The sequence below is a fragment of the Saccopteryx bilineata genome, chromosome 3 (assembly GCF_036850765.1).
Source record: "Saccopteryx bilineata isolate mSacBil1 chromosome 3, mSacBil1_pri_phased_curated, whole genome shotgun sequence".
In the NCBI taxonomy this organism is placed as follows: domain Eukaryota; kingdom Metazoa; phylum Chordata; class Mammalia; order Chiroptera; family Emballonuridae; genus Saccopteryx; species Saccopteryx bilineata.
In genome coordinates this window covers 124,755,793-124,783,457 of record NC_089492.1, presented here as the reverse complement: position 1 = coordinate 124,783,457, position 27,665 = coordinate 124,755,793, and the positions used below count along the sequence as shown (strand labels likewise).

General features: G+C 41.1%; 1 protein-coding gene across 1 annotated transcript; it reads right to left on the bottom strand.

Annotated features, from left to right (window-relative positions):
• On the bottom strand, positions 1–27,450 carry PLEK (pleckstrin). Its single transcript, XM_066267278.1, has 9 exons — positions 27,334–27,450; positions 16,078–16,233; positions 15,647–15,828; positions 13,794–13,885; positions 10,496–10,680; positions 8,821–8,925; positions 4,002–4,085; positions 3,097–3,166; positions 1–1,762 (listed from the first exon to the last, which is right to left on the bottom strand). Exons 1-9 carry the CDS (start codon positions 27,373–27,375, stop codon positions 1,626–1,628), a joined length of 1,053 nt encoding a protein of 350 aa, XP_066123375.1. The 5' UTR covers positions 27,376–27,450; the 3' UTR covers positions 1–1,625.
• Positions 27,451–27,665: the final 215 nt, after the last annotated feature.

Sequence of the window (27,665 nt, the reverse complement as noted above, 5' to 3'; positions counted from 1 at the left end):
GACACTAAACACAGTCATGTTTATTTCAAAACATAAAGTGAACTCCATATTAATAAATACTTTTAACAATGAATGCAGAAAAACTATTGTGCGTGTCCTAAGAAAACAGGATACTACAGAATCAGGGAAAAGAGTCTTTTATCTGTAGGCCATTGATAAAAGCTCCTGATGGTAGGAATAGCCTCATGGATATTGTGTGAAACTGGGAGAGGAAAGAGAGTTGATAACATCAGGAAGAATTTTCTATTCTCCTTTTCTCATTGGGGACTTAGAATTCAAAATCTGAAATTGGGAAATACAACTTCACACACGTTCCTGGTTTATTTTTCAGTTTAGGATTAAAATCACTAGTTAATGGACATGACAAAAAATAAAATTGGAAACAGGTACCCAATATGAATCTTAGGTCAGATTACTCTGGTTGAAAATGGGTTCACGAGACTCCTTGGAGGCCAAGCAAGAGTGGCTACGGCTTATGCTTAAAGCTCAGGCACAACCTGAGGGTCATTAACTGGAGAACTAAAAACACTGAACAATGTTGATGGTCACCTCCATCAGCTCTGCCCAGACTCAGGTCCTTTCAGTGCTGTCTTTGTAATAACCCATCATCCAATCTGCCTGTGGTCCAGCCCCTGCACACTCTGGAGCTGGGGTTGGGGACACACACTAGCCAGGCAGCTGCCCAGGCCCTTCATCCATGGAGAGAACCCTTGGGGAACCCATATGACCACTTTATTATTATTGTTGTTGTTGTTATTATTATTATTATTATTATTATTGGCAAACACTCCAATAAAATAATATTAAAGATTTGGAATTCTCGACCCTAATTATAATAAAAGATAGAGAAATGCTCCTGAAAGGGATAAAGATAGAACCTTCTCAGGTCACAGCCTTCCGTGAGAGTGGAACTCGCCTGTTCTGAGTGGCCTCAAGGCATGGAAAAGACCTCGCCTACTCCTGACTTCTTCAGGTCTTTTTCTCAGAAGACATAATAACTTTCTAGGCTATAAAAGGCGAAAGAAGGCTCCAACCTAAAAACCACCACTGCACCTACTGGCTCTCAGGATGTTTCTAGGAACAGGGAGGAGGGAATGAAAAAGGTCTCCTTCATTTTGATACAGCGTCTTGTGACCAAGAGCAAGGGAAGGAAGTAGAAAAGAACAGAAGAGGTTTGTGCCTAGTCCTCTTAGTGCAGATCGGAACGATTTTAAAGAGTTGTCTCAGGTTCTGAAGGCCAAGACCTAGCCACAAAGGGACACCAGCTGGACGAGGTGGGTACTGAAATTACAGGGCTTCGGAGTTTTAAGCTAGGGAGGACCTCAAGGGTCTCACTGCATTTTCCAGAAGAGGAACCTAGGGCCTGGAGAGACAAAGCAGTGCACCAACCCCACACAGCTGTTATGTCTGCTTGGGGGACATGGAGAGTGGCAGAGAGACTTCAGTGGTGGGGTGCAGGTGAACATCGCGCGGCATGTGGTTAGTTACATTTAGAACCCCCACAGATAAAAAGGTCCCACCCCAGCCCCTTTCTTGTTGATTTGTCACCAGAAGTGAACAGGTTCTGTACTGAGCTTATTCATGAGGTTCCCTCAAGAAGGTGACAAGGAACTGCAGGTCTGGCCTCACTTCCCAGTCCGGGAGGCCACCTGGATGGCTTTGATCCACTCGGTGCGCTCCTTCGGGGTGGCCGCTTGCAAGAAATAATGAACTTCACTCGCCGTGATGATCTCAAAGAGGTTCTCTTCTTCACTCTTCTTGCCTAGTGAACGAGAAGGTGAATGTCAGTGCACGTGGGCACCAGAAAGGCCGTCTAATTCACCTTCCTTCTGCAAGGCCTGAAATTCCTATTTTTTTGAGTGTTCTAAGAAGCTCAAATATGTGGTTTTCAAACTTACCATCATTATATGATCATATATTATATATTTATTGTATAACTAGACAAGGTATTTACATAAATGGGTACATAATACGATCATGTGTGTGTTTAAGAAATAAGTGAAACACTCAAGGAGAAACATTTTCTTTCATAGGTTGCAAACTAAATTCCTCACTTTTGCATACCAACAGCGTTCAGTGAGTAACCTCTAATCATGTCTAATGAGTATTTCCTCTACTCATAATATAAACCAAGGGTTGACCCTAATATGCTTTTTTAATTTAGAAATAAATAGCCAGGCTGACTGCCAGGCCCACCAGGATAGCCTCAGTTTGTTTTGATCAAGACTCTAAATTAGAGTCTGTGCTGAAAGACTGAAGGCAGTGAACTGGCAATACTGTGACAAGACTTAAAACATTCACCTCAAATCAAAAAGTAAGATGCTTCCTACCCCAAAACAAAAGCTAATTCTATGGGAAGAGGATAGTGAGCAGGTCCAGGGGTAGTAAAAATAATCTAGACTTTTGCAAGTGTAGTTTTTTCCTATCAGTGTCTATAACATCAGAAACCCAAAATGACAAGGCAAATCCAGGGTTTGGAATCACCTCTTCACTGTGATACCACCCCTTCTTGCACCTGAGACATCAACCTATGCCAACACTATGACTTGTGCTATTTCATTTACAAGTCATAGACTTGTGATCTGGGACCCAGAGGTCATCTGGTACAACCCCTCATTCTCAGAGGAGAGGAAAGCCCAGATTAGTTAGTGATTCACCCAAAGCCATGCCACTAACCAACTAGCACAGACCTAACTATAACCCAGGTACATCCTCTACTCACTAAAACAGTGTTCCTTTTGTTGAGGAAGATTTCCTGGTCTGTGAAAGGCTCTCACTAAGGAATGTCATGGCTCAGTTACAAGCTCAGAAGGTAGCAAGTTTCTCCATTTAAGCCAATTCTGATATGAAGGATTTCTCTCAGCATTGTTCAAAAATTTACTCAAGGCATCCACAAAAATCTCTCGAACTCCCCAAGGCTCAGAGAGCAAGGGGAGCAGTTGGGAAAAGATACCTCTTGGTTTCTCCCAGGTTTTCAGACAATAATTCAGTCATGCTTATGCCTGATTAACTGAATGATCGCCGTTGGGTCAGGGTGCCATGTGTGGGAAGGGAACCTAAGCAGACACACCTTCTCAAAGACAAATCCCTTCTTACCATCTGGGTAGCTCTCCACCGAAGTCACCACACAGCCTCTCAAATGAATTGCTCCCAAGGGATCTTCCCCCTAGAGGAGAGATGAAGCCTTCATTATGTTTCCAAAATACAATGTATGGATATACCTTATTCTGTTGCTGCAGAAGCCACATAGACTCACTCTGGTACAGATGACGGCCCCCAAAATAGATAAGAACAGAACAAGATTAAAAAAAAACCTTTCCAGATCCTCCACCTCTGACGTCACCTGGGGAGGCAGGATGAGGAAACACAAGTCTCCTGTCTGGAGGACAGTAGGAGCGGAGGGATACAGGGAAAGGGGGTGGAAAGGCTGAATCACCATGTCTCAAAAGAAAAGAACTGTGTTTCCAGAGCTCTTTGGCCCCATGCAGCTAACCCTCACAAGAGGAAATCTAAGAGCCCTGCAGTGCTGAGGACCCAGCTAGATGGAGTTGTCTTTACACTTTAAAGTTGGCCCGTTTTATCAAGGAAAAGCCCCTTTCTGAATACCCAACGGTTGAAATGCCTCAATTTAAACAATGCTTTTATCCACAGTGGGCCTGGAAGAGAAATTATCACTTGTTTGCATATTAATCCAAGAACAAAGTGTTGAACTGGTTGAGTCTCTATGAAAATATTAGATTGGGGCAAACAAAGAAAATTACACTGAGTTGTCTATTAAAAGACAATTTAGTGGTATTTTTGCCCTTCTCTGAGCTTATGCTGGCCTCAAAGCCTAAGATTGCAAATCTTTGCAATAAGAAGAGGTAGGGAAAGGTAGAGAAGGATGAAAGATAAAAAAGTGGGAGGGTGAAAGGAAAGGGGGCTATCAGCAGAGCAGAGAAAGGAATGGACAGATGCAGTGGGGGCTTCTAGCTGAATGGATGTATTGAGCACAGACTCACCCCAGCTGGGTCGTAGTAGTGCAGATAGGCAGGGTCTTCTCTCAGAATGAACTTCCTCACTTTCCAGTTTTTCCTCCTATGCCCCTACATCCAGGATCAACAGAAAAAAGGAATGATGAGTTCTTAGCATCACTCTGTACACATAAGTACCTACAGAATAAATTTTAGTTTAATTGGAAAAAAAATGATGAAATATGAATTCCAAGAGAACTAGGCCCTAACCCAGATCTTTGTCAGAGAGATAACATTGTGGCCCATGAATAATTGGAATTAAGATTGTCTTCCAATTTGGTATTATACAAGACCTTACTATGTATGTATAATGCACTATGTTAAGTAATATTTAAGTAATGTGGGGTTGGCTAAAAAGAAGTTAAAGATATAGCTCTACTCTTCATATAGTTTATAGCCAGTGTGGAAAAATACAATAGTAGGCCCTGGCCAGTTGGCTCAGTGGATAGAGCATCAGCCAGTGTGTAGACGTTCCAGGTTCAATTCCTGGTCAGGGCACAGATAAGTGACCATCTGCTTCTTTTTCCCTCCCTTCTCCCCCCTTCTCTCTCTCTTTCCCTTTCACAGCCAGTGGCTCAATGGGTTTGAACGTGGCCTCAGGAGCTGAAAATAGCTCAGTTGATTTGAGCATTGGCCCCAGACAAGAATTGCAGGGTAGATCCCAGCCAGAGAGCATGCAGGAGTCTGTCTTTCTATCTCCCCTCCTCTCACTTAAAAAAAAAAAATACAATAGCAAATGTCCAAGTCAAATAATTGGTACAGATAATGAATTTTAAAAATATTAAATGAGACATGTAATTCTGGTTTGGAATGTAAAAAAAAAAGTCTTATGCTTATCATGGGTGAGAAGGAGGTAGGTGAGAAGACCATTGATAACAAAAAAAGCAGTGAGACTGCACAAGGCACGTATAGATGTTAATGAATAAGAGATGTCTGACTAGAAGGCAGGGGTCATGAGAAACATCAAGGCAAGGTTGGAAAAGTATAAAATAAAAGGTGGGGTTGTCGCTGAGTCGGAAGCAAAAAGACTGTAATCACATTTTAGGAAGATTAATGTGGTGACAACATACAGAATGGACCAGTTGCTAAATTAAAGATAATTTAGAGGCAAGATAATAAGGTAAAAAGGAGGTCATTAGGAAATGATTGAACAATTCAGGCATAAAATAATCAGGGACTAACATCAGCAAAGGAAATGGGAAGGAATGCCAGTCATAATGAGAAAGAAGAATAGGACTTGGCCTTTTCCAGTAGAATTAAACACTGACACTGCTGAGACTGTGGGTTCTAAGGGCAGAATGTGGGTATTGTTTGTCTCTGGTCCTCCAATGCCTAGCACTCTGCCTAGCACACAGTAGCTGCTTCATATATATTTGTAACTGCCTTGAATTATCCAGTTATTTCAATTAGCTTAATGCACTTCTAAATAAATCTATTTGTATAATTTCCCACAGAAATTCAAATGACTTAAATAACTCAGAAGCCAAATACATATTAGATTAAAAGATATGTAGTTTCTGTCTTCCCAATGCAAAGAATATGGTTCTTTAACACACTACATGTTGACAGGCACATAAATGAATTTTCCAATATTTTCCATTGTGCTTGTACAGAAAGCAATGAAACACTTATGATTTTAGTAGATGGTGCCTCCTTTATAATTCCATGTCTGAGCCCTTTAAAGAGAGCTTTCAAGAATGCGTCTAAGTTATCTGGCCAATCACTTGGTCCAGAAGTTCATCTCAAAAGAGTCTTTTACTTGCCTGAAGGTTGAAGCCAAAATCCCTGAGGAGTCATATGGGAGACTACAGAATATTTTTATCTATTACACATCCAGAATGGCTTTTGCAAAAGCATCAAATTCTAAAATTCTTTTTATTAATTTCTGCACTTTGCATTAGCTGATGCTGCCTATAAAATGTGGACACTGAGGTTTCTGCCCACACCGTTTCATCTTGACCTGCACGGCACACATGGCATGTCCTCCTATTAAATAACTGGGTCAATACCAAGTTCTCATGAGTCGATGAGAAGGTAACAGGAAGATGTGAAATCAGCCAATCCTAGCCAACCACCATCTTTGCTTTAAGCCCTTACTAGCATCCCAGTGTGACATATTGAAGAGTTTGATCTTAGTAGGTGGGTGTCTGGCTGGCCATCTTTCATCTAATGAGTATTTCCTGAGAGACTTTAAGGAATGCATGCATGCTTGGGGCTTCTAAGAATTGTCAAAGTCATCTACTTATATTTGATTTAATTCACTCTACAAATGTTTATTGCCCATTATAGACCAAGAAGGGTGCTGAACTCTGCAGAGATTTGAGAAAAACACATATAACACATAGTCCTTTCTTATCAAAGAATCTACATTGAGAAACCAGATATTTTATGCGTTGTCATAACAGAATAAATTGTATTAACAAGGATTATAATACAATCTCATTCGTCCTCAAATTTATTCTATTCCCCCAGATAGAATTATTTCTTCTGGGATGCGAAAGGTAGGGAGAAAAAGGTGGGGAGGGGTGAGACCTGTCCTCCCGCTGGACACAGCTACTTCATCATTTAAGGTGTGGAGCGTAGGCATCCTTTCTCATGATAAGCATTCTGTGAAGGTTAACCTTGGCTAACTCCCAGCAGCAGACACACAGTAGTTTAGTTTTTGTGGCACTGAAAGAGGACACTTTATAATTCCCTCAGATGACTCTGATCTGAACTCTGATAGTTCAGGCTAAGAGATTGGAAACATTAAAATGAGCTGTCAATTCAAACAGAAGAGATTTTTGTTCCTTCCTCTACCCCCCCCCCAAATGAATATTATAAAAGAACAAACTTCCTAAATGCACAAAGATTGCTCTTTTCTTCATGTGTAAAGGAGGTTTATAAGGACAACTATTTAAATAGTGGTATTTTTATAAGGATGATTATTTAAATAGTAGTATTTTAATAATGGGATAAATTAGCTTTTAAGAAAAAGACCACTGGCTCCGTGGCTCTCAGCCTTGACCACAAACCGATGGGGAGCTATAAAATCCAGAGACCGATTTTATTGGCCAGGTGTGTAATTTTAACAGGTCCCTGGAGGGTTCAAATGTGCACCAACTGGCTAAATTGTAACCATCAAAGGCCAAGTAAAGGAAAGTGGAGGGAAACAGGGAAGGCAGCCTACTTCTAGTTCCCGCTGTCTTCAACACACACTCAGTCACCCATTACCCTCAGCCAATTTTTGACCATTCAGGGTCTCCTCTGAGGTGCTTTGCCCAACATAACTCCAGTCCAGCTTGGAGTTTGTTCACCCCCTTTTCAACCTTCATGTTCCGTTTCCTCAAGGCTCCTCTCTAAACAAGAGTTTGTCGGGTCAATTAATTCAAGAAAAATCATTAATGGCTGAGAACAAAATAGAATTACAGACGGAATCAACAGCCTAAGAAAATAATGAAACTCCCTCCCAAGTTACTCTTGTCTTACCGGCCACCTCCCAGCACCTGCAATCAAAGAACCAGGAACATAGGAATGTTTGGCAGAACTAAAGAGGAAGCCAGTGCTGGGCCAATTCTGTCCATCTTCCCTGTATAAGGCTGGCCTTGCTCCTATGATTTTCCCTTAACCTAGTCACTGATCACCCTGTTGTAAATTATTAGAATAGTCTGTGAATTCTTTCTAGATCTTTGCTGTACTATTTCTTAAGACCTTGATGTTAAGTTTACCACACTAATGCCCACCCACCTAGTGAAACTCAAAATCTATATCTATATTTAATCTTAACTGGTCCAAATTCCTTCTTTTTAAATGTAAAGATATGCTCAACCTTGATTCTCCCTTCTTCATCCTAAAAGTTCAGTCTCATTATGAGGTAAGTCAAATCTCTCAGTCCCTTGCGGCCTATGGACACAAAATCTCTAGTACACAAAAATCTCCTTACAGCAACTAGATTCTCCCCATTATATACTAAGCAGTCACTTTAAGACAGCTCACAGCACAACCAGAAAGGCAAAACCCTGGCTTCTTAAAGCAGCTTCTGCTTCTGTGACACCATGTGTGGGTACCAGTTTATTTCATCTTGACTATTCCCATGTCTTCCTGTTGCTTTTGCCTCTACCACGTGCTGAGCCTGGCTTTCTCACTCAGTACTGGTCCTCTTGGCATCTCATGCCTTGGCCCCTGGTAACTAATTACAGCTTTTCAGATGGCCCCAGCACTTACCTCCCAGACTAACAGTAGCCTAAACCTGTGGACACTTGGTAACTGCATGTGACTTCCCCCAGGACTGTGTCCATGCCCTCCAACTGGATTTGACTTTTGCTGCTGTTTTTGCAGAGTTGGCCTCAGGCATGCCCTGGGTTTGTTCTCACTATGTTCCATCCTCAGGCTAGAATGGCACTTTCTGGCTCTCAGTGATATACGATGTTCTTTTCTGGGGGTGGCTTCTTTCTGTTTTCTGGTTACTTTGTAGGGAGGAGGGATAAGTATGTGGAGGTGCTTTTATTATGTCCTTTAGATGGCATCTCTTAGTTGATTTACTCCAACTAATTTAAAGGTTAATATTTTTCTTGAAATCTCTCTTTTCCCCATTGATATTGATAAAAGAGGAGTTTCTTTTCTCCAAGGTGAACCTTCTGCCCTGCCTGCCTCAGTCCTCCCGACCTATCCCACTTTGCTCATCTACTTAGTCATTTGTCTATCTTTCACCCCGTGGGTTTCATTTACTTGCTGTCTATCAGCCCAGTGAAATATCATTTGGCGGTTTAGAAATATAAAGGACCCAGTAAGAGGGAAAGGCTAGAAGGGAATAGTAGTGGCCACTCACCTGCTTCAGTAAACATCCCTGCTTGATAATGATCCCTCTGAATTCTTCTTTCAGAATTACATCATCATCACTGGAATTCTCTTCACAGAAGAACCCACTGTCAGGCTATTGGGTAATGAAATAGCAAGTTTATTTTACCGAGCTGAGGTGTATTGCTACTTGTACCATCTTCACCTGCCCACCTTCCCGTTTCTAGCCACTGGGGTAGCTCCTTCTTCTCCCGGCCGGTTCATATCCCAGCTTGAACTTTAAAGGCTGTCATTCCCCTCCCCCTTCATCTTGTTTCTAGGTGCTCTTTCTCTCTAGTTTCCGCTCACTTGATCTTGTTGATAATCCTTTCATTTTTCTCGGGTTTCCAAGCTATACAGGGTGGGGCACAAGTAGGTTTACAGTTATGAGTACATGCAGCACAGAGTTTTGTGCTTTTTTTTTTTCATTGAATTTATTAGGGTGACATTGGTTAATGAAATTTATAGGTTTCAAGTGTACAGTTCTGTAATACATCATCTGTATATTGTACTGTGTGTTCACCAGCATTTATTCTGGTATTATTATTTATTATTTTCCATATGAACAACTGTAAACCTACTTTTGCCACAAACATTTTAAGCGTAACTCAGCACATTTCTTCCTTCAGAGCCTTCCTTTTCCTGGGACTTATGGCCACATCCTTGAGAGTAGAGCTGGCTAATTCATAAGGCAATGCACGGCAAGATCTCCATTCTGATCTCTGCCACTCCCCTCCCCCCCCTACATTGAGAAGACCAAGAGCAGGTGCCCAGGCTCCTCCTCCGAGTTCAGCAGGGACTGGGGACTTGTTCAGCTATAAGCGAACGATGAATCATACAGAGGAAGAGGAGCCACTGTGGTGGATATGTTTAGAATCTCACATTTAAATGGCTATAAACAACCAACTTAGAAGTCTGAAAGATATATATACCGACAGTGGAACTTCCCCTAAAGTGAAATAAAACTTTCGCTGGGAAATTCACAATATTTTTGTAAAAGGCTCTTAAGTAACTTCCTAATTTTGTGCTCTGTCCCCAAATAGAAACAACACTGCCAAAGTCCCCCTAGAAATCCACTGTTGCGATTTCCTCACATGACCCAAGATCAGATTCATATTGCATAATATAATGTTTCCCAGTCTGTTGTAAGCACACTATGGGATGTACACAAGACAAATGGGGGAGGGAACATGGATATACACATTTTGTATTAAGTCATATATATTAATGTATATTTGGAAAAATACAATTAGCGTATTGTGATTTTATGGCTCTCCCTTTAAAAAGGAAGCTCTGTAAAGGCTGCAAAATTTTTTTTGAACTGCTATATCTTCTTTGTTTAGGAGAGTGCCCAGCATGTACTAGGGCCCAATCAGTTTTTATAAATGAATTAGTGCTTAGAATAAGAATAGATATAATAAAGTGTTAAAAGTCCTTTTGAAGAGAACTATGCAAGCAAACAATGTTTTCTTTTAAACTGACTCACTCAGATGTGCAGGCATTGAGTTGGGGGGCAGCTGTCAAGTCAAGAACTGCCAGCCACTCTCGGTAGAGGACTGGGCCTTTCTTTCACATATGTGATGTGGATATAAACTGAAATCAGCCTAGAATCTTCCTGGAGTGGTCTCCATTACAAGAAGAGTAGATAGGTAGCTTTTCCCCCTTACAAAGTAGTAGAAGGCATCAGCGTTGTCCAGGAAAGGGTTTTCAGCAACTCCGTCCGCTGCGTTCTTGGACAGGTCTCCAGCAGGCTGCAGGTACCCTTCGCTGAGCAGAGAGGAGGCGATCATGAGGCCTTCCTGGCGATTCCGAACACGCTGATTGGAAACCAGCCAGTCAATGACACAGTTACCTGGATGGGACCATCAGAAGGAAGATTAACTCTCCTAATCAAAGAATGAACCACTGACAGTCACCTCCGGAAAGCTCCAGAGCACTATGTGTCTGACTTGTCTCATCTTCCTTGTTATTCCAAGAAGACTTCAGTGGGATAAATACCTGGAACTAAAAAAAAACTGTGTATAGGTTTTTCTCTCTTAAATCTGCATGTTCTTTAAGAAGCCATGCATTATCAAAGAAATAGTTTTTACTAACCCACTCGCTCATTCCATTAACAAACATTTATTGAACATCTAGTAGGTGCTAAGTACTGTGAAGGGCTTTGGGTAGACCCACTCAGGGAATCTAGGAGGGAGAGATGGGTGATAAGTAATTATTGTGACAACTACTGTTCTATGCGTCAACACAGTGGAGCTACTGGACCAAATCTGCAGGAAGATTTGGAAGGAGTGGGTGGGGGAAAGGGAAAAACTTGTTAAAGGAAGTGACACTGGGTTTAGGCTTTGAAACGAGTAGATATTTGCCAAGCACATGAGCCGGGGCGGAGAGAAGCCGGCACCAGAGGGAGCTGCAGGGTAAACAGACTCACACAGGCATGAAGCAGCTTCACTGTGGGGGACAAAGAAAGGAGTTGATGGAGAAAAGGCAAAAGGAGACACTAGAGAGGAGGAAGGCAGAGCATGAGGGAGGGCTTTGATGGCACATCAAGTAATTTAGCAAGGAGGAGCCATTGCAAGTTTTTAAGCAGGAAATAACATAGCCAGATGTGTATGTCTTAAATTAAAATGTGATGATAACACTTGCACTGAAGGTCACACCTTTTTTGTAGGGTCTAGCAGGGATCTCTTGAGAAGTCATTTGATCAACCTTCTGCTTTCAAGAAGTATTTACAAAGAGCTTAAAATAAAATAGATCCATCAATTGGATTATTAGTAGGCTACAGCAAAGCTTTGTATTAAAAATGACATATTCCTTACAAACATAGTCAACGGGTGGAGCCAACATAACAAGCAGCAAGTCCTAGTAGTAAGATATGCTCTCCTTGAATCAGGAGTGAGAGTGGTTGGTTAGTGAGCCTTCCATGAATTTTATATAAGAAGGGCTTTTGCCTACTTTTCTTTCATTAAAAGGATAAACTAATTAATTCTGCATTTCTACTTTTAATCCTTACAGAGACCCTATAAAAGAGGTAAGACAATAATTACAGACTGCATTTTAAGAATGAGAAAATTAAGCCTCAGAGAGATTAAGTGACCTTAGGCCTGAGTTACTCCTGTAATGACACCGTACCAGGTCAAGTCGGCATACACAGAAGCTTGAAAGACAAGTTTAGTCTACTCTTCCTGTCACTTGACATTCAAGGTCCTCCATCACATGTTAGCAGTGCCTGGGTCCCAGTCTCTGCTTTAGGCCTATGTCTCAGCTTAAAACACCTGACTCCTACAGAAACGCCTAACCTCACACGAATTTCTGGAACCCACTCTGACCTCCAGTGTGGAGGACTTAAGAAGTTCTAGCCCATATTCTGGGACTCAATACATGTTACACAGGAAATCAGTCTGGCCTGGACCTTGTGCCTAGAACTACATTGCGAACCCCATCCTTGACCCTGCCTTGTTCCTTTTGTCTTAGGCTCTGTCTTAGTGAGCTCAGTCCTAGAGTTTGGGCCCTGCTCTTGTCAGTTTCCCTTACCACTGTCCAGGCTTGGTGTCTTGATCCCAAATCTCAGCCCAGCCTGTTCTGATGTTAATGGACTACTGCCTTTACTCCCTGAAACTGAATTCTCATGTGAAATTACCCTGTTACCCCATATTGCACCCTCTAACTCTCTACCTTCCTGACCTTGACCTAGACCCCTGGTCAGCAAACTGCGGCTCATGAGCCACATGTGGGTCTTTGGCCCCTTGACTCTTCCACAAAATACCATGTGCGGGCTCTACCTCGATAAGGAATGTACCTACCTATATAGTTATAATGTACCTACCTAAGGTTAAAAAATTTGGCTCTCAAAAGAAATTTCAATTGTAGTACTGTTGATATTTGGCTCTGTTGACTAATGAGTTTGCTGACCACTCTCCTAGACCATTTTCATGCATTTTCTGTTGACTGGATTCCATATCTGTTGTCTCTTCTCAGAGCTTTCCTCCCTTGACTCTTCACCATAAGTGAGCCAGGCCTGCCATCAGACAAACTTAGGCTAAACTGTATGCCTCTTTCTGCCCCCAATGAACCATCAGCCTTACCAGGGCAGTCATTTTCTTTTCCTGGATGTGTGTTCTTCATATTCCTGCTCTGTATCTTTGAACTCACCATCTTGTGCTCAGTCATCTCATCAGAATTTCTTGCCACAAATACTTAATGAAATTCTACCTGTCTTTCAAGGGCAAACTTAGGCACCATCTTCTATTCATCTCAACAACCCTAAGCTCTTTTTTTCCCTGAACTTCCAGAATCAGTTGTCTTTGCAGGCTTGTGACCTCATGAGTGCAAACCACACTGAGAGCTTGCACACTATAGTACTTAGTGTGTGCTAGCCACTGTTTCAAGCACATTACAAGTCCATAAAGTAGATGTTTATCCCTATTGTATAAACAAAGAAAGTAAAGTACAGGGAGGCTAAATTCTTAGCCTGAGTTTTATAGCAAGTAAGTTGTAGAGCCAGGATTTGAACCAAGGTAGTCTGGCTCCAAAGAACAGGTTCCTAACCACTGCACCATCTACCTAAATGCATAACACTTAATGCTTGCCCTGTGCAGCCTTGAGCATACCTATACTGTTACTTAAATCTTACAATATATAAATGTACCATATATGTATTGATTCCTGCTTATCATTTTATTCAACTCTGTGTTTATTTTAACATAATGCCATTTATTGGGAGAAAAAAAATTACCTTTTGATTGAAATAGCTGGAATTCCAAAACTGTATCTTGGACAACAAAGTTCTTTTCTACCCCTCTTTCTGTTTTCACACTGGGGGAGTTCAATTCTCATGCTCACCAGTCTTTGTCCTACGATCCTGTCTACCCAGCATGCTCCACACCCTCCACCCACACACAGAAGGCTGAGAAAGAACTCCAGATTGCCTTTCCCGCTGTCTCATTTTAGACATGCAAAGCCTGTTACCTGTGAAGCAGTGATTAAAAATCTTCTTGTCCTTCTCTAGGTTCAGTTCTTTTATTCCTTTTTCTGAGTCTTTCATGGACAAATACAGAGCGCTGCACAGAGATGGAAACAGATGGATGAGTGGGGAGAATTTCAGAATGGCAAATCCTCTCGGGGGGGCCCAGCATGGGGCGGCTGGCCATGAGCATGAACTTCCCCCCTTCCCAATGGCCCCTGGGCCTAATCTCTCCACTATATCAAAAGTAGTTAAAGGGAAGAGTTAATATTTGTATAGCTCTGCGGCCTGCCTAGAATTCAACAAAATGTACCACAAAGATAATTATTATATCTTAAATTCATTAAGCTCCTTGTTGATTTAACTTCAAATGTCTAAGATTAAAAGTTGCCCCCTGGTAGGTGGCAAAGATTAAAGGTTTCCAGGCCAATTTCCCATACACACTCTAGATCTTCAAGGTCTCTCAATGCTCGTGTCCCAGTTCATTCAATGTCCTTCAAGAGACCATCTAGAGTAGACAATTGCTTTCAAGAAAGCAAATGTTTTAGCTAAGCTTATCTCCTATTCTACAAATGATGAGACAAGGCGAAATAGTGAGAAGTTCTCATTTTTGTCCTTGAGGTAATAATGAACTAAAGACACCCTGACCAGAGAAACTGCAAGCAACTCAGCAGCAGGCCACTTCCATGTATCTCTGTGTTTCTCAACCACTGGTTGGCTGGAAATTTTGTGCCAGTCCCAGAAAGAGTTAACCACCTTGGTGTCATGTGAAGGTTATAGACCCAGTGATCTTGGTTGAATTCCCTTATACTCAGGGTTATGTCTGCCTTATTGTTCCCGGAAATAATTTTCTTATTTTCACAGGTCCCCAAGTATAAAAAGGTTGAAAACCACTGAGTATCATGTGGTTTCATGTAACATAAATATCATTCTGGCCATGGCCAGAAATGTGGTCATTTGAAGACCCCAGCCAGAAGCTGCAGCTAGACCAGGTGCCTCCTTTTGAGTCTTTACCAAAGCTTTGTTGTTGAGAGAAAACGCTCAGTCTCACCAAGCTCAATGTGCAAACATTAAAAACTCTTGTGTTAGAACCTGGCAGACCCTGGGTTAGGTTGCAGAAAAGGTTTTTCTTTGTCCCTTTCAAGAACTCCCCTCTTTGTATAAACCGAACTCCTGTTGAGTATTCTTAGCAGCCAACATGGAATTTTTTTTGACTGTGCTCCTATTTCAAGTTATACTTGACATAAATGCAGAATTCTCAGGGAGCAATGAAACTACCAGAAAAAAGGGCTCATGTGATAGGAGAAGAGGTGAAACATACAGGGAAGAAGGAAACTGTGAACCTCTAACAACCTTTAACAATCATCATCTGCAATTCCAAGCCAGCCAACTTCTGAGGACATGAAACCAGGTCAGTGCACAAATGCTATCTGCCCAGAATGGGCTTTCCTTGGCTAGTCCTTGCTGACAGTATGAAAGTGGCACTTAAACTTGAAACCTTGCATCTTGGATGCATAGCCCCTGCCTTTTCCTCCCTACCTAGAGATCTAGAAGCTTTCTTTCAGAACTAGGTTATTATGGCTATGTCACAAATACAATAAGTTCTACCTCTCTATCTCTGTCTCTCTGGCTCTCTTTCTCTCTTTCTGCCAAGGTTATCCAAAATGAGGGAATGTATATACTCCATTAACTTCCTCTCCTTAGCTGCTAGGCCTCAGAGAAGATATGATCACTCCTTCAGATCCAGGTAAACATCTTAGTACACCGGAAGCCAGTATCGACCTGGAACAGGACCTGTCGTGAGATTTCCTCAAAGGGGAAAGAGGAAAGGGGTGGAAGAAAGCAAACAGAAAATCACCCTAGGTCAATGGTTTCTGGCAGTCGAATAGATCTCCTGGTGGATTTCCTTGCAAACTTCTGGCCTCCTTCAATGCACTTAATGGCCTTCTTGATGTCCCGAACCCAGCCATCTCTCTCTTCCAGGAAGGCTGCCTGGAAGAAGTGGTCCTGCTGTTTTGTCGTAGTGATCTTAAACACAAACTAAAAATCAAAACACATTCCATTAGGAATAATTCTTTTCAAGGGGCTGAGTCTCCTTATGAAGCACAACAGTTGAGCCAACACTGTCTGGGAAGTACTTGGCCAAGAAAGACCCAAATATCCATGGTAGAGTGTGGGTGGGGGCGAAGGAGACTGGCCCCAGGGGAACCATTCATACTGTAGGTTATGCACAGGCTCAAAGGTCAATGTCTGACAAACTATCCATTGTGACTAGTAATGTTAACTCACCATCCTTTTGCCGAAGTCCTGACAAGGGCTTGTCAGAGTGCTTCCTTTCAGGGGAATCATTCCTTTGGGGCTGTTGTCACTTTTCTTCTTATAGAATTCAATTCCATCTTCTAATAACACAACCCACATGGGCTTCCAGGTGTTGAACACACTCCCCTGTAATGACAACAAGAAGAACCGTGTAACAATGTTTTCTAAAACTCTTCTATAGATGGTGCAGGACTTGGTAAATAGCCTAGTATTGGCCACTGTAGACACAGGTGACCCACATTTGTGTGACCAGGATGTTAGGACAGCAGCTTTCAAGGTAGAAGGGGACTGCCATTCTTCTGGAACTTAAAAGAAAAATTATTTTAAGATAAAATGTATGCACATCTATAATCATCCCATAAGCCTATCAGGGTCATTACCAAGGGAATATGGTACGATCTCTATTCTTCCTGTGGTGCATTTCAGGCTGGCTTTCTGGGGTTGTGTTTTCTGCTCCCAACCCTGCCCATTGTGCTCAGTTCAACTCAGGGGTGGCAAATAGATTCTATCTCAAGTGCCAACTCAGATTGAACACTAGCTGATGCCTGACGCTGAACTCACTGGAAAAGTGGCTTGATCCAATAGCTGTGTTTACCACAGGTGTGGAGACCATAAATGGTGGCATGCTAACTGCAGTCACTTCCATCCTGAAGTCTAATCAGATCTTATCTGAATATGAATATCAAGAAGAATCTCAGATAGCAGCCTTGTATGCAAGATGGCCAAGTTGTGTGAAACCCTTGCAAAATGGTCTGTAATGCCAAAGTGCCACTGTCCCTGTCAATGAAGCTTTTAAGAAAATCCTTACTGAAAAAGTTTTCAGTTTGAATGAATGTCAATTGTCCCTGTAGCAATAAATTAGCCATTCTGACTAGATCAAGGAGTCTCTCTTTCTTATCTATATTTGACAGTGTTTTGGAAAAGGAAGAAAATAGGATTCTTTGCCTCTCATCATTAAACCCAGGAGGCCAGCCTGTCATGATTACTACAAAATAGAATTATCATCTAGTTCCCAGCAGATCCTGCTGCTTATCTTAAAATACAAAGAGCCTTTATAAAAAGATCCAGTTGCCCAAAAGGAAGTCTATTTATGCAAAAAGGGTAAATACTTGTGGGATTATCATTTTGCTTGTCCAAGTGTTTCCTTTGTTTTAGTTATTTTTTTTAATTAAAACACACTTATCTCATTTCTGCACAGACAAAATGACTTCCATACTGACACTAGACTATTTCCCTTTCTTTAAAAAATTGGCAAGTTTAGACACTATGCCAACACATGAAATTATTTCAGTTAAATGCCTTTTGGTGTTAGATCAATTTGAGAGAACTCATATCCAGAACATAAAGAGTCCCTGCAAGTCAATAAGAAAAATACAGTCTTTTTTTTTTTAATGGGCAAAGGTTGGAAGAGGCATTTCACTAAAGAGGTTATCCAAACAGCCTCTGAAAACGTGTTCAACATCATTTTTCATCAGGGAAATGCAGGTTAAAATCACAGTGAGATACTCCTGCACACCCATTAGAATATCTAAAATTTAAAAAGATTGAGAAGGACAAGACTTGGCAAGAATGGTAACTGGAACTCCCATGTACAGTGGGTGGGGGTGCAAAATGGCACATCGAATTAGAAAACTGTGGAGAATGTCCCAATTCGTAGAAGATATATGTTGAATATTTAGGGGTGAAGTAGCATGAAGTCTGCAACTTATTTTCATAAAATGTGTGTGTATACTTGTGTAGAAGTATAGAGACACGGAAAGATAAAACAAATGCGGCCATGGGCTAACAATCGATAAATCTAGATAAAGAGTAATACAGGCAATCATAATATTTTTCTCACTTCTCTGTGGGTTTGAAATTTTTGAAAATAATTGGGGAAAATTAATAAATAAATGAATAACTCATGACACTACTATACATTAAAATTTGGGATATACTTTTAGGGAAACATAGAGATAAGTCTATTTAATAAAATAATTAAAATAACTGAAAATAATAAAAGCAATAGACACAGAGCTAAGAGTAAAAAGTTGAACTAAATGACTACTAAATGCTTTTCAAGTTATCTAAAGTTTTATGTCCTACCTCAGCCTATCAAAGATTAATGACTGTCACAGTCACTCAGGGCTTTTGACCTTGGAGTTGGGATAAACTGGGAGAGGTCAGCCAGTGCTTCATTCTTTCTGTGGACAATTAAAGTCAAGCTGCTCCTAATTCAAACGTAGCCTTAGGGGTCTGTCAGCTCTCTCAGAGGAGGATGTCATTTAGGATCCTGGGTCATTATGCACATTGAGAAGGCTGAGCCTCCCTTAAAACAAGAAAAATGAGACCAGCCTGAGAAAGTGGAAACTTTTCTCATGGACTTGGTAGCGGTTGGTTAGGTTAGGATGGAGGGATTATGGGTGATCTCTCTCCTCTCAGCCACTATTACAGCGCCAGACTCTCGCTGCATAGCCTGACAGCACCTCCTCTCCACTATCCCTATATTTACCCCTTCCAGTCTCTGATCCTCTTGGCACTCACCCAAGAGCAAAATGGGAAGTATGCCCCTGGCATGTCCGGGACACAGTACACCTGACCTGTAAATGTGGAACTGGAACCAGAAGCTACGTCCCTCTGCCATTTCCCCTTCCACTTCCCCTCAGATGCCCTCTTTATTTTGGTTCTCAAGTACCTTGAGTGATTCTGGAATCTAAATCAATTTTTTTCAGCTATACATATAACCTCATAAAATTATAAGATTATACTTTTATATAATCATAAAATATAATATTTTAATAATAGCCATAGAGCATTCTGGTTTTGCCCATTATAAACAAAAACCTAAACAATTACTTGTCATGATGGGTGGGTTTTATGAGTCAGATTTATCAGTGTTTCCCAGTGAATAACTGTTGCTCATCATGGGACTGATATAAGTTAGTGCATAAGAGTCTGACATTACATAACACCAAAAGAAGAAATCTTAAAGGATGAGAAAGTTGATTGTATAAAAGAATTGAACTACTGTACATTAGAAAAAAAATCCCTGAAAAATAAAATCTGGGTATCTGTAATATATTATCATATAATTAAAGATTAACACCCTTAATATGTATTTTAAAACTCATTTAAGAACACTCCCAGTTCTTAAATGGGCAAACGATATAAACAGGATATTCTCAAAAGAAAAAATACTCAGGCTCAATAAACATAAAAATATACTGCTTCAATAGTATTCAAAGAAACAAAAAGTAAATAAGATAATTCTTTGATAAGATTTTTTTTAAAGCTTTATAAAATGTATTGGTGAAGATTTGAGGAAATGGGCATTAAAAATAAAGAGCTTTATGAGTCAGCAGTTTGATGTGGGCTGTGAAAAAAACCTAAAGTCGTTGCTATATAAAAGGTTAAGATCTAAAGTGAGACAAGTAATATTCTAATTTTAAATGGAGCATGACCAGTAGGTGACCACAGGCTCTAGAGTTGAGTGGCCCCGGCTCAAATCCCAGCTCTGCCACATTCTAACAATGTGACCTTGAGCAAGTACTTCTACTTCATTTTCTACATCTGGCAAATCTGGACAAATGCTACTATTTATTTTTCAGAGTTATTGGGAGATGAAATAAAATAATCCATGTAAATTGCTTATCACAGTAATTAGAACAGTGTCAGCACTCAATAAATACTATTTCCTGTAATGCTGTGCTTATCAAGTGCACCTGAAAAAAATGACCTTGAGCTCAGGAAACCTCAAAGCTGCACATAAACCAGAGCCTGTTCAAGAGAGAGTCACGAGATGGCATCTCTTTTAGAAAATTGTTGAAGAAACTGGCTAAGTTTTAGCCCAAAAAGGAACAGGCAGAGCAGAGGAGGACCATCTTCAAAGGTGTCAAACATTGTCCTAGAATGTGGAGGTTTCAGAAAAACATAGTTTGCTGCATAATTTGAGAGAAAGTTCAATTAGTTAGTTTCCTGACACAAGAGGCTTTCAAGCATGCTTGTTAACGAAATAGCAAAAGAAATGCAGGTGTAAGATGGAAAGTTCAATTAAAGTTATTTTAATATTTAATATTCCTTTCAACTCTCAGATTCTACACATCTATTCCAAAAAAACCATTGTCCCTACTACCCCTATGGATATCTTCAACTTCAAGATATCCCTGCCAACCTTTGGGTCTCACCTATAAGCCAAAGACAAATGAATTTTTAAAAACATATTTAACATGATCATATAAAAAGAAATATCCCATTGAAAAAAATTTTAATACATTAAAAGTTACTATAATATGGCCTGATCAGGTGGTGGCACAGCAGATAGATCATCAGTCTGGGATGTAGAGGACCCAAGTTTGAAACCCTGATGTCACTGGCTTGAGTGTGGGCTCATCCAGCTTGAGCGAGGGCTCACCAGTTTGAGCGTGGGGTTGCTGGCTTGAGCATGGGATCATAGACATGACCCCATGGTTGCTGGCTTGATGCCCAGGGTTGCTGACTTGAAGCCCAAGGTCGCTGGCTTAAGCAAGGGGTAACACACTCAGCTGGAGTCAAGGCACATATGAGAAAGCAAACAAAGAACTAATGCTTATATATAATATGGACCCCTGATTCTTTGGTTTCTATGATGTAGACAAGTTTTTTTTTCTTTGAGACTTGTTCATTCAACAAATGATGTTAGAACAGCTCTTGTGCTTCAGACACTGGACTGAATGTTGGAGGTGTAAAAATGAATAAGACACAGTCTCTACGCCTAAATGGTTCACCATCAAACCTGGGGAGCAAGTGACCTTGATTGATAACTCCAGTGCAATGTGAAGAACGCACAGACTGAGCATGCTGGCCTGTGCATCAACAGCTAGCTTCACTGAAAAAAGCTACGAGTCATGACTGAGGGTTGGGGCAACTTTATTTTGGTGTTTACAACCTCTCCTAAGTCACTTCTCATAAAGTAACGAAACCTCCTTTTGCTTCTCCTTTCCCTCAAACTTCTCTTTTTCATACAGTGATGTATAGCTGGAATTCAAAAGAAAATTGCATTATGGTCAAAGCTACATATTTAACAAAAACGAAAATGTGAGTTAATATGACCTATTCTCCCACACTCATGGGGCATGGTATTTTAAGTTGGTGATGCACTAAATTACATCCTTATTTCTGCTACATAGTAAATTGTATCTTCTGATTTTCCAAACTGTTCTATGAAATTACTTGTATAACCTGATAAATGGTTATTTTGTGCCTATTTAAATTCTTTGAAGGCAGGGAAACTAATCTATTCAGTAGTATATATTTTTACATTAATCAAATCTTCCAGGTTGGACAGCCTCTCAGTAAAATCATACTAGGGAAACAAGAGAGAAGTGGCACTGAGTGTTTAACACCTGATTTCTGGCGTCTCAGGAATTTGGGTTCAAATCTCAACTTTGACTTTTCCAGACAGTGTGGTCATAGGCAAGTTACTTAATTTTGCCAAACATTATTCTCCTCACCTGTAAAATAAAAATAATATTGTGCTACTTCTCACTGTTGTAAAGATTAAATGAAATAATATACTTATAGGGCTTAGCACCGTGGCTGGCTTGTAGCACGTGCTCAAAGTTGGTTACCAGATAGACAGATAAGATTACACAGTTTCATAGGCAATTCTGTGAAATTGGTCTGGCATAAGGTTCTCCAGGGTACCACCCACCACAACAGTGCTTTGAAAAAGAAAATCGCTGCAATACAAGCCCAAGAGGACCACATGTAACGTGATTAGATACTGAGGGTCTCACTGTTGGGTTCCAGTTCAGCTCTGCCACTTAATATCCGTGTGATCTTAGGCAAACCTCTTTGCATCTCTGTACCTGTTTTCTCAGCTATCAAGTTAGGCTAACTGTTGTACCCACTTTGTAGGGTCGTTATAAGTAATAAGTGAACTAATATTAATACATTAAATGCTTAGATCTATCCCTACTGCAAGGTAAGCACCACATCTGTTAGCTATTATGATGATGGGAATCAGTGGGTACAAATCATTGCAGATTATTTCATGGTAGTGCATCCGGAAGACAAGGTAGCTATATGAAACAAGTTCTGGGCCAACACCCCTGACTCCTGTTCTCTCTTTTACCCCAGGCTTTCCTCCTTTCACCACACTCTCAGCAGGCCCTTTTCTTTCCTGCCCAACCACTTGTCCTTGGGCACTCCAACTCCCAGCGTAGCAGGCCACCCAAATCCCTACATCAGTCCTGCGGCATGAAGTGCCTGCTGGACTCGTTGTCAAACAGTCAACAACAGTTTGCTCCATAAACCTCTAGGAATGAGGTTAGTTTTGGATGTGATTTGGTGGAATACAGGTTATTAACTGCATTACTGCTCCTCTCTCTTTTTTTAAGCTATGCTTATAAACATCTCTAAATCAATAGTACGTTTTCAAGGACCTCTGAAAGATGTTTATGTTTATTGGCTGGAAGTAACTCCTAATCAGAGAGAAGGGGAGGTTGAGGTCATAAAACCCAATCTTGAGGCCCTGGCCGGTTGGCTCAGCGGTAGAGCGTCGGCCTAGCGTGCGGAGGACCCGGGTTCGATTCCCGGCCAGGGCACACAGGAGAAGCGCCCATTTGCTTCTCCACCCCTCCGCCGCGCTTTCCTCTCTGTCTCTCTCTTCCCCTCCCACAGCCAAGGCTCCATTGGAGCAGAGATGGCCCGGGCGCTGGGCATGGCTCTGTGGCCTCTGCCTCAGGCGCTAGAGTGGCTCTGGTCGCAATATGGCGACGCCCAGGATGGGCAGAGCATCGCCCCCTGGGGGGCAGAGCACCACCCCTGGTGGGCGTGCCGGGTGGATCCCGGTCGGGCGCATGCGGGAGTCTGTCTGACTGTCTCCCTGTTTCCAGCTTCAGGAAAAAAAAAAAAACAAAAAACAAAAAAAAAAAACCCAATCTTGCACTCAGTACAGTCGTCCAGGCCACACTCTGACTCTGGTAAGCTCATCTGACTTCCCTTTTGCTGGTTTGGGTAAACCTGCCTTTCAGAATGCTGCATGGAGTCAATGAGACAGTGGACTTTGCTGTTAGACAAGCCTGGGCTTGAAGCCCAGGCAGTCCTCTTACCAGTTGTTTGATAGTGGGTATGTCATTTATTCTCTCTGAGCCTCAGTTTTCTCATCTGTAAGATGGGGATAAGGACACTATTGTATAGGGTGGTTAGGAGTGAATATGATCATGCTCGTAGAGCAAATGGCTGCTATACGGTAGTGAAGGGAATGAAAGTTTTGCCACTCTGAAGCTACCTTTTTTGGGATATTGATTTTGAACTGGTTATTGAGAAATAAAAGACTCAGAAAGAGACTCTGACCCTCCTCACTTCCTTGTCCAAGAGGTTCAAATAGAAAAACCTATTCCAACAAGGGAATATTCGAATGTTGCCTTAACCTAATTTGAATTAAGTATGGTAAACAGAGAGCTTCAAGTAGGGGCTGTTAGCTTAGATGCCCTGGGTCCCATGGTGTCTGAGTTGCCTAGCAAGGATTTGCCTGCCATGGATGTGCTGCTCTTCCTCAACTAACAGTAAATCGCCCATTCTCTCTTCTGAAATATAAGACCCTGTCTTTGACCTCTTTTCTCCTTTGTCAAAAATGTCATATCTACATAATGTTGCCTTACTATCTTTGGAATTGTCATTCTTATGTGATTTTATCATGCACATCTATTAAAATTTTATTTTCTCCTGTTAATCTGTCTCTGTTAATTTGATTCTTAGCCCAGCTAAAACTTAAAATGTGGGAGAAAAGGTATTAATTATTTTTAGCCTCCATAGTAGCCTCTAAATTATTTTTTTTTTAAGTTAAAAGTAGCAAGATTCGGGGGCAAGGAAATCTGGGACTTATATAGAAGGGAAAAGTTGCAAGATGATAGAATTATGTATTTTACTTCTTCCTTTAGCCATCATCTATAGTTAAAGATCCTAGACAGGAAGCAAAGGAGGAAATTTGAATTGTAAAATGTGGGCAGTAACTTTGCACTGAAGAAAAGCAGGAATTTCTTACAGTTAATACCATTAACTACTGACCCCAAGCTTTTTTTTCTTTTCTTTTTTTTTTAAGTGAGAAGCAGGGAGGCAGAAACAGAATCCCGCATGTGCCTCACCAGGACCCACCCGGCAAGCCCCCTACCAGGCAATGCTCTGCCCATCTGGGCCGCTGTTCCATTGCTTGGCAACAGAGATATTTTAGCGCCTGAGGCAAAGCCATGGAGCCATCCTCAGTGCCCGGGGCTAACTTTGCTTGAACCATTTGAGCCATGGCTGTGGGAGGAGAAGAGGGGAGATAAGGAAGGGTGGAGAAGCAGATGGTTGCTTCCCCAATGTGCTCTAACTGGGAATTGAACCCAGGACTTCCACACACCAGGCCGACGCTCTACCACTGAGCCAACTGACCAGAGCCAAGACCCCAAGATTTCTGACTGGACAAAAATCACAAAATCTTTGCACCAGAGTTTTCTAATGTTGTATTTTTTCCACCCCAAATATCTTTATCTCCAATAAAATTATTTTGTAAAACATAAGGAGAAAGGTATTTTTGTTACCACCCAGGTAATTGAAACTATGTAAGAAAAAAAAGACATGGAGGGAGATTCATACATTATTGCCTGTTACACTTTAACAGCAGAAACCGTAGTCAGGGGACCTCACAGCCTTGCCAGAGGTAAATTATCTTGGTCCTTTCTTTGCTGTTAACTTGACATCAAACCCAGGAGCCAGTCTATATTCCCATGAGAATCTAGAATAGCACTTCTAACTATTGAAGTGTATATCAACACTGATACCAATAATCATTGTCACTTAGGTAACACCTACTCTATGCTGGATTCCTGACACATGTATTTTGTGTGTGTGTGACAGAGACAGAGAGAAAAACAGAGACACAGAGAGGGACAGACAGACAGGAAGGGAGAGGGATGAGAAGCATCAATTCTTCATTGCAGCTCTTTAGTTGTTCATTGATTGCTTTCTCATATGTGCCTTGACTGGGGGGAATGGGGGCTGCAGCAGAGCAAGTGACCCCCTTGCTCAAGCTTTGAGCTCAAGCCAGTGACCATGGGGTCATGTTTATGATCCCATGCTCAAGCCAGCAACCCCACACTCAAGCTGATGAGCCCACGCTCAAGCCGGCGACCTTGGATTTCAAACCTGGGTCCTCTGCGTCCCAGTCCAATGCTCTATCCACTGCGCCACATGTGTTTTTTAACCCACATATACAAGATATCTGAAAGAAACTTAACATCCAAAGAAGTGTAGGACCGCAGCATCTCCTGGGAAATTTTGGCTTCAGAGACAATTCTGCAGCCAACAAAGGAAACATTTCTCTAAAATGCAACTTAGGTCATCTTAATACATAACAACAAAGAGTGTCCAAAGAAAAAGAATATCCCAGAGAAAAATGCAAAAATTACTGAAGAAATTAACTGTGAAAATATCAATATAAAATTTTACTGTTTTTCTTTTCAGTACATTTTCTAGACTGGCTTTTACAGGCCACGATCTGAAAAAGAAATTAAAACTATTTATTAATATAAGTCCATGTGCTTTAGAACCCTAACTCTGTCATGCCCATTTCCTCAGGGGGCAGCCTCACTTATTAGAGGCTCATTCTTCTATTTTTTTTATAATTTATTAAGTTTAAAATATGAAAATACACACTTAATAACAGCGATTTTTATTACAAGATGTTTAAATTATTTTTAAACAAAATATTTTTGCTGAAAATATTTCCATTTACCTGATTTTCTCAGGATACTAACCCAAGCAATCAGGAAAGAAATACATCAACATTAAGTATTACGGGCACTCAAAAAAAAAAAGAGTATTGGTGCACTATTGCAAAGAATCTACATACACCTTTGTGGACTTATGTGCACCTTTTCCAAAGGATGATTCACGATATGGCCAGCTAGAGAGACTATAACCTGAGGGCTCATTTATTCTCTCACATCTACTCATACCTCTCACTTCCATAAATACATCACAAATCCCAACTTAGTTACTCAAGAAAATCCTGGTGTACTGGATGGACAGAGCTCAGTGCCACAAGTCAGAAACTCAGGTCTCAAAAGAGTGGGTTTCTGGTTCCAACTCACACAGCCATGTGACCTGGGGAGTCACCCAGCTTCCGGGTCTCAATTTCCTCTTCTGTCAATGAGGGAATGAGGCCAGATGACCTAAGTCCCTTCAGCTTTAAATGAAAAAAGAATCAGGCAGTAATGTGTGCAGTGTAACCTCCTGATAAGAAGAACATTTTAGTAGAAATGTTAGACCAATGAACAACCTGAAAGAGTCACAATAGGCTTTCATTCTATTTAAAAGCTGGGCATCTGAAGGAATGTACTGAATTCAGTTTATTTCTGACACGCTCAGCTAACTTGGATCAGTGCGAGAGTACTTGTCATACTTGTTTGTATAAGTGTTGCCCACAGGATGCCAATAAGCCCTGTGTGTGAACTCAACATCCTGCAGTTTCACAGTGATATGGAACACCCTTACCCTCAGAATAAAAACCAACATACCAACAAAGTTCAGTTTTTTGATGAGATATCTGTGAGACTAAGCATTTTTGAGTGCACTTTTGTCCTTATTTTCCAATTTTTAAAAAGTTGCACTACCTATCACCTTAATGGCATATTATATAAATTCACTAAGAATTGTGAATGAAGAGATTTGAGCCCAGTAAAAAAGATGAGTTTTTAATGCAACAATTCTAAGAAGAAAGCCCTAGATATAAGCTACAATTATAGCATTATTTTAACAACTCATCTTTAATCAATTTCTTCTCTCTCTCCTCAAAAAAAAAAAAAAAATGTGGGCAATTGGAGTTTAAATAACAAATGAATAGTCTCTTCATTATAACCTCTATAGTAGAAGAGTTTGAGTCTTTTCTCATAACAGGCTTATGTGGCTCTTAAAAAGGATACATAAATTATGAGGAATTTTGCTTAGACCCTCAGCTTCCAGACCCTGTAGCCTAGAGTTCTCAGTCCCACAAGATCAAGATGTGCTGACATCTGAGCTGGATTAGTTCACTGTTAAGAACCAGAATGAAGTGGAGCCTGTACTACTTCTAACTGAGCATCCTACATGCTGCGATGTTCTCCTAGTCCAACCAACTGGGTTCAGCATTAAACATTCTTAAAATGGATATATAGAGAGTGCAAGGCTGGACTCCAATCCTTCCCAACCCCATCTCCCTTGACACCCTTATAGGTGGCTGCTTACCCTTTTCACAAGGTAGCCCTCCCTGATCCGCTTTGGTTCCATGTAGGCTGAGAGCTCTGGGTCCACTCGCAAGCAAGTCTTCTCAGAAGCTCAGCCTCCTCTGAGAGCCGAGGCAGTTGTGGGCTGCTTTTCTATAGTGAGATCCCTTTCACAATTTCCCATTGGCTGGCGATCTCATGATCACATCCTCTTCCCCTCACTGGGGTGGAAGATCAGAATAAGGAACTGCAGAGAGAAACAACCCATTCTTTGCTAATATTGGAGACATTAAAAAGTACAGTTGTAAATTTTTATTACCACAAAAAAACCATTTCCCTAAAGAGAAGGAGAAC

Coding starts and splice junctions, on each gene's coding strand:
- PLEK (XM_066267278.1), bottom strand. CDS start 27,375: ATGGAACCAAAGCGGATCAGGGAGGGCTACCTTGTGAAAAGG. Junction 10,681..13,793: donor TTTTAATCACTGCTTCACAG/GTAACAGGCTTT, acceptor GGTCCCATCCAG/GTAACTGTGTCATTGACTGG. Junction 1,763..3,096: donor GGTGGAGAGCTACCCAGATG/GTAAGAAGGGAT, acceptor CTCGTTCACTAG/GCAAGAAGAGTGAAGAAGAG.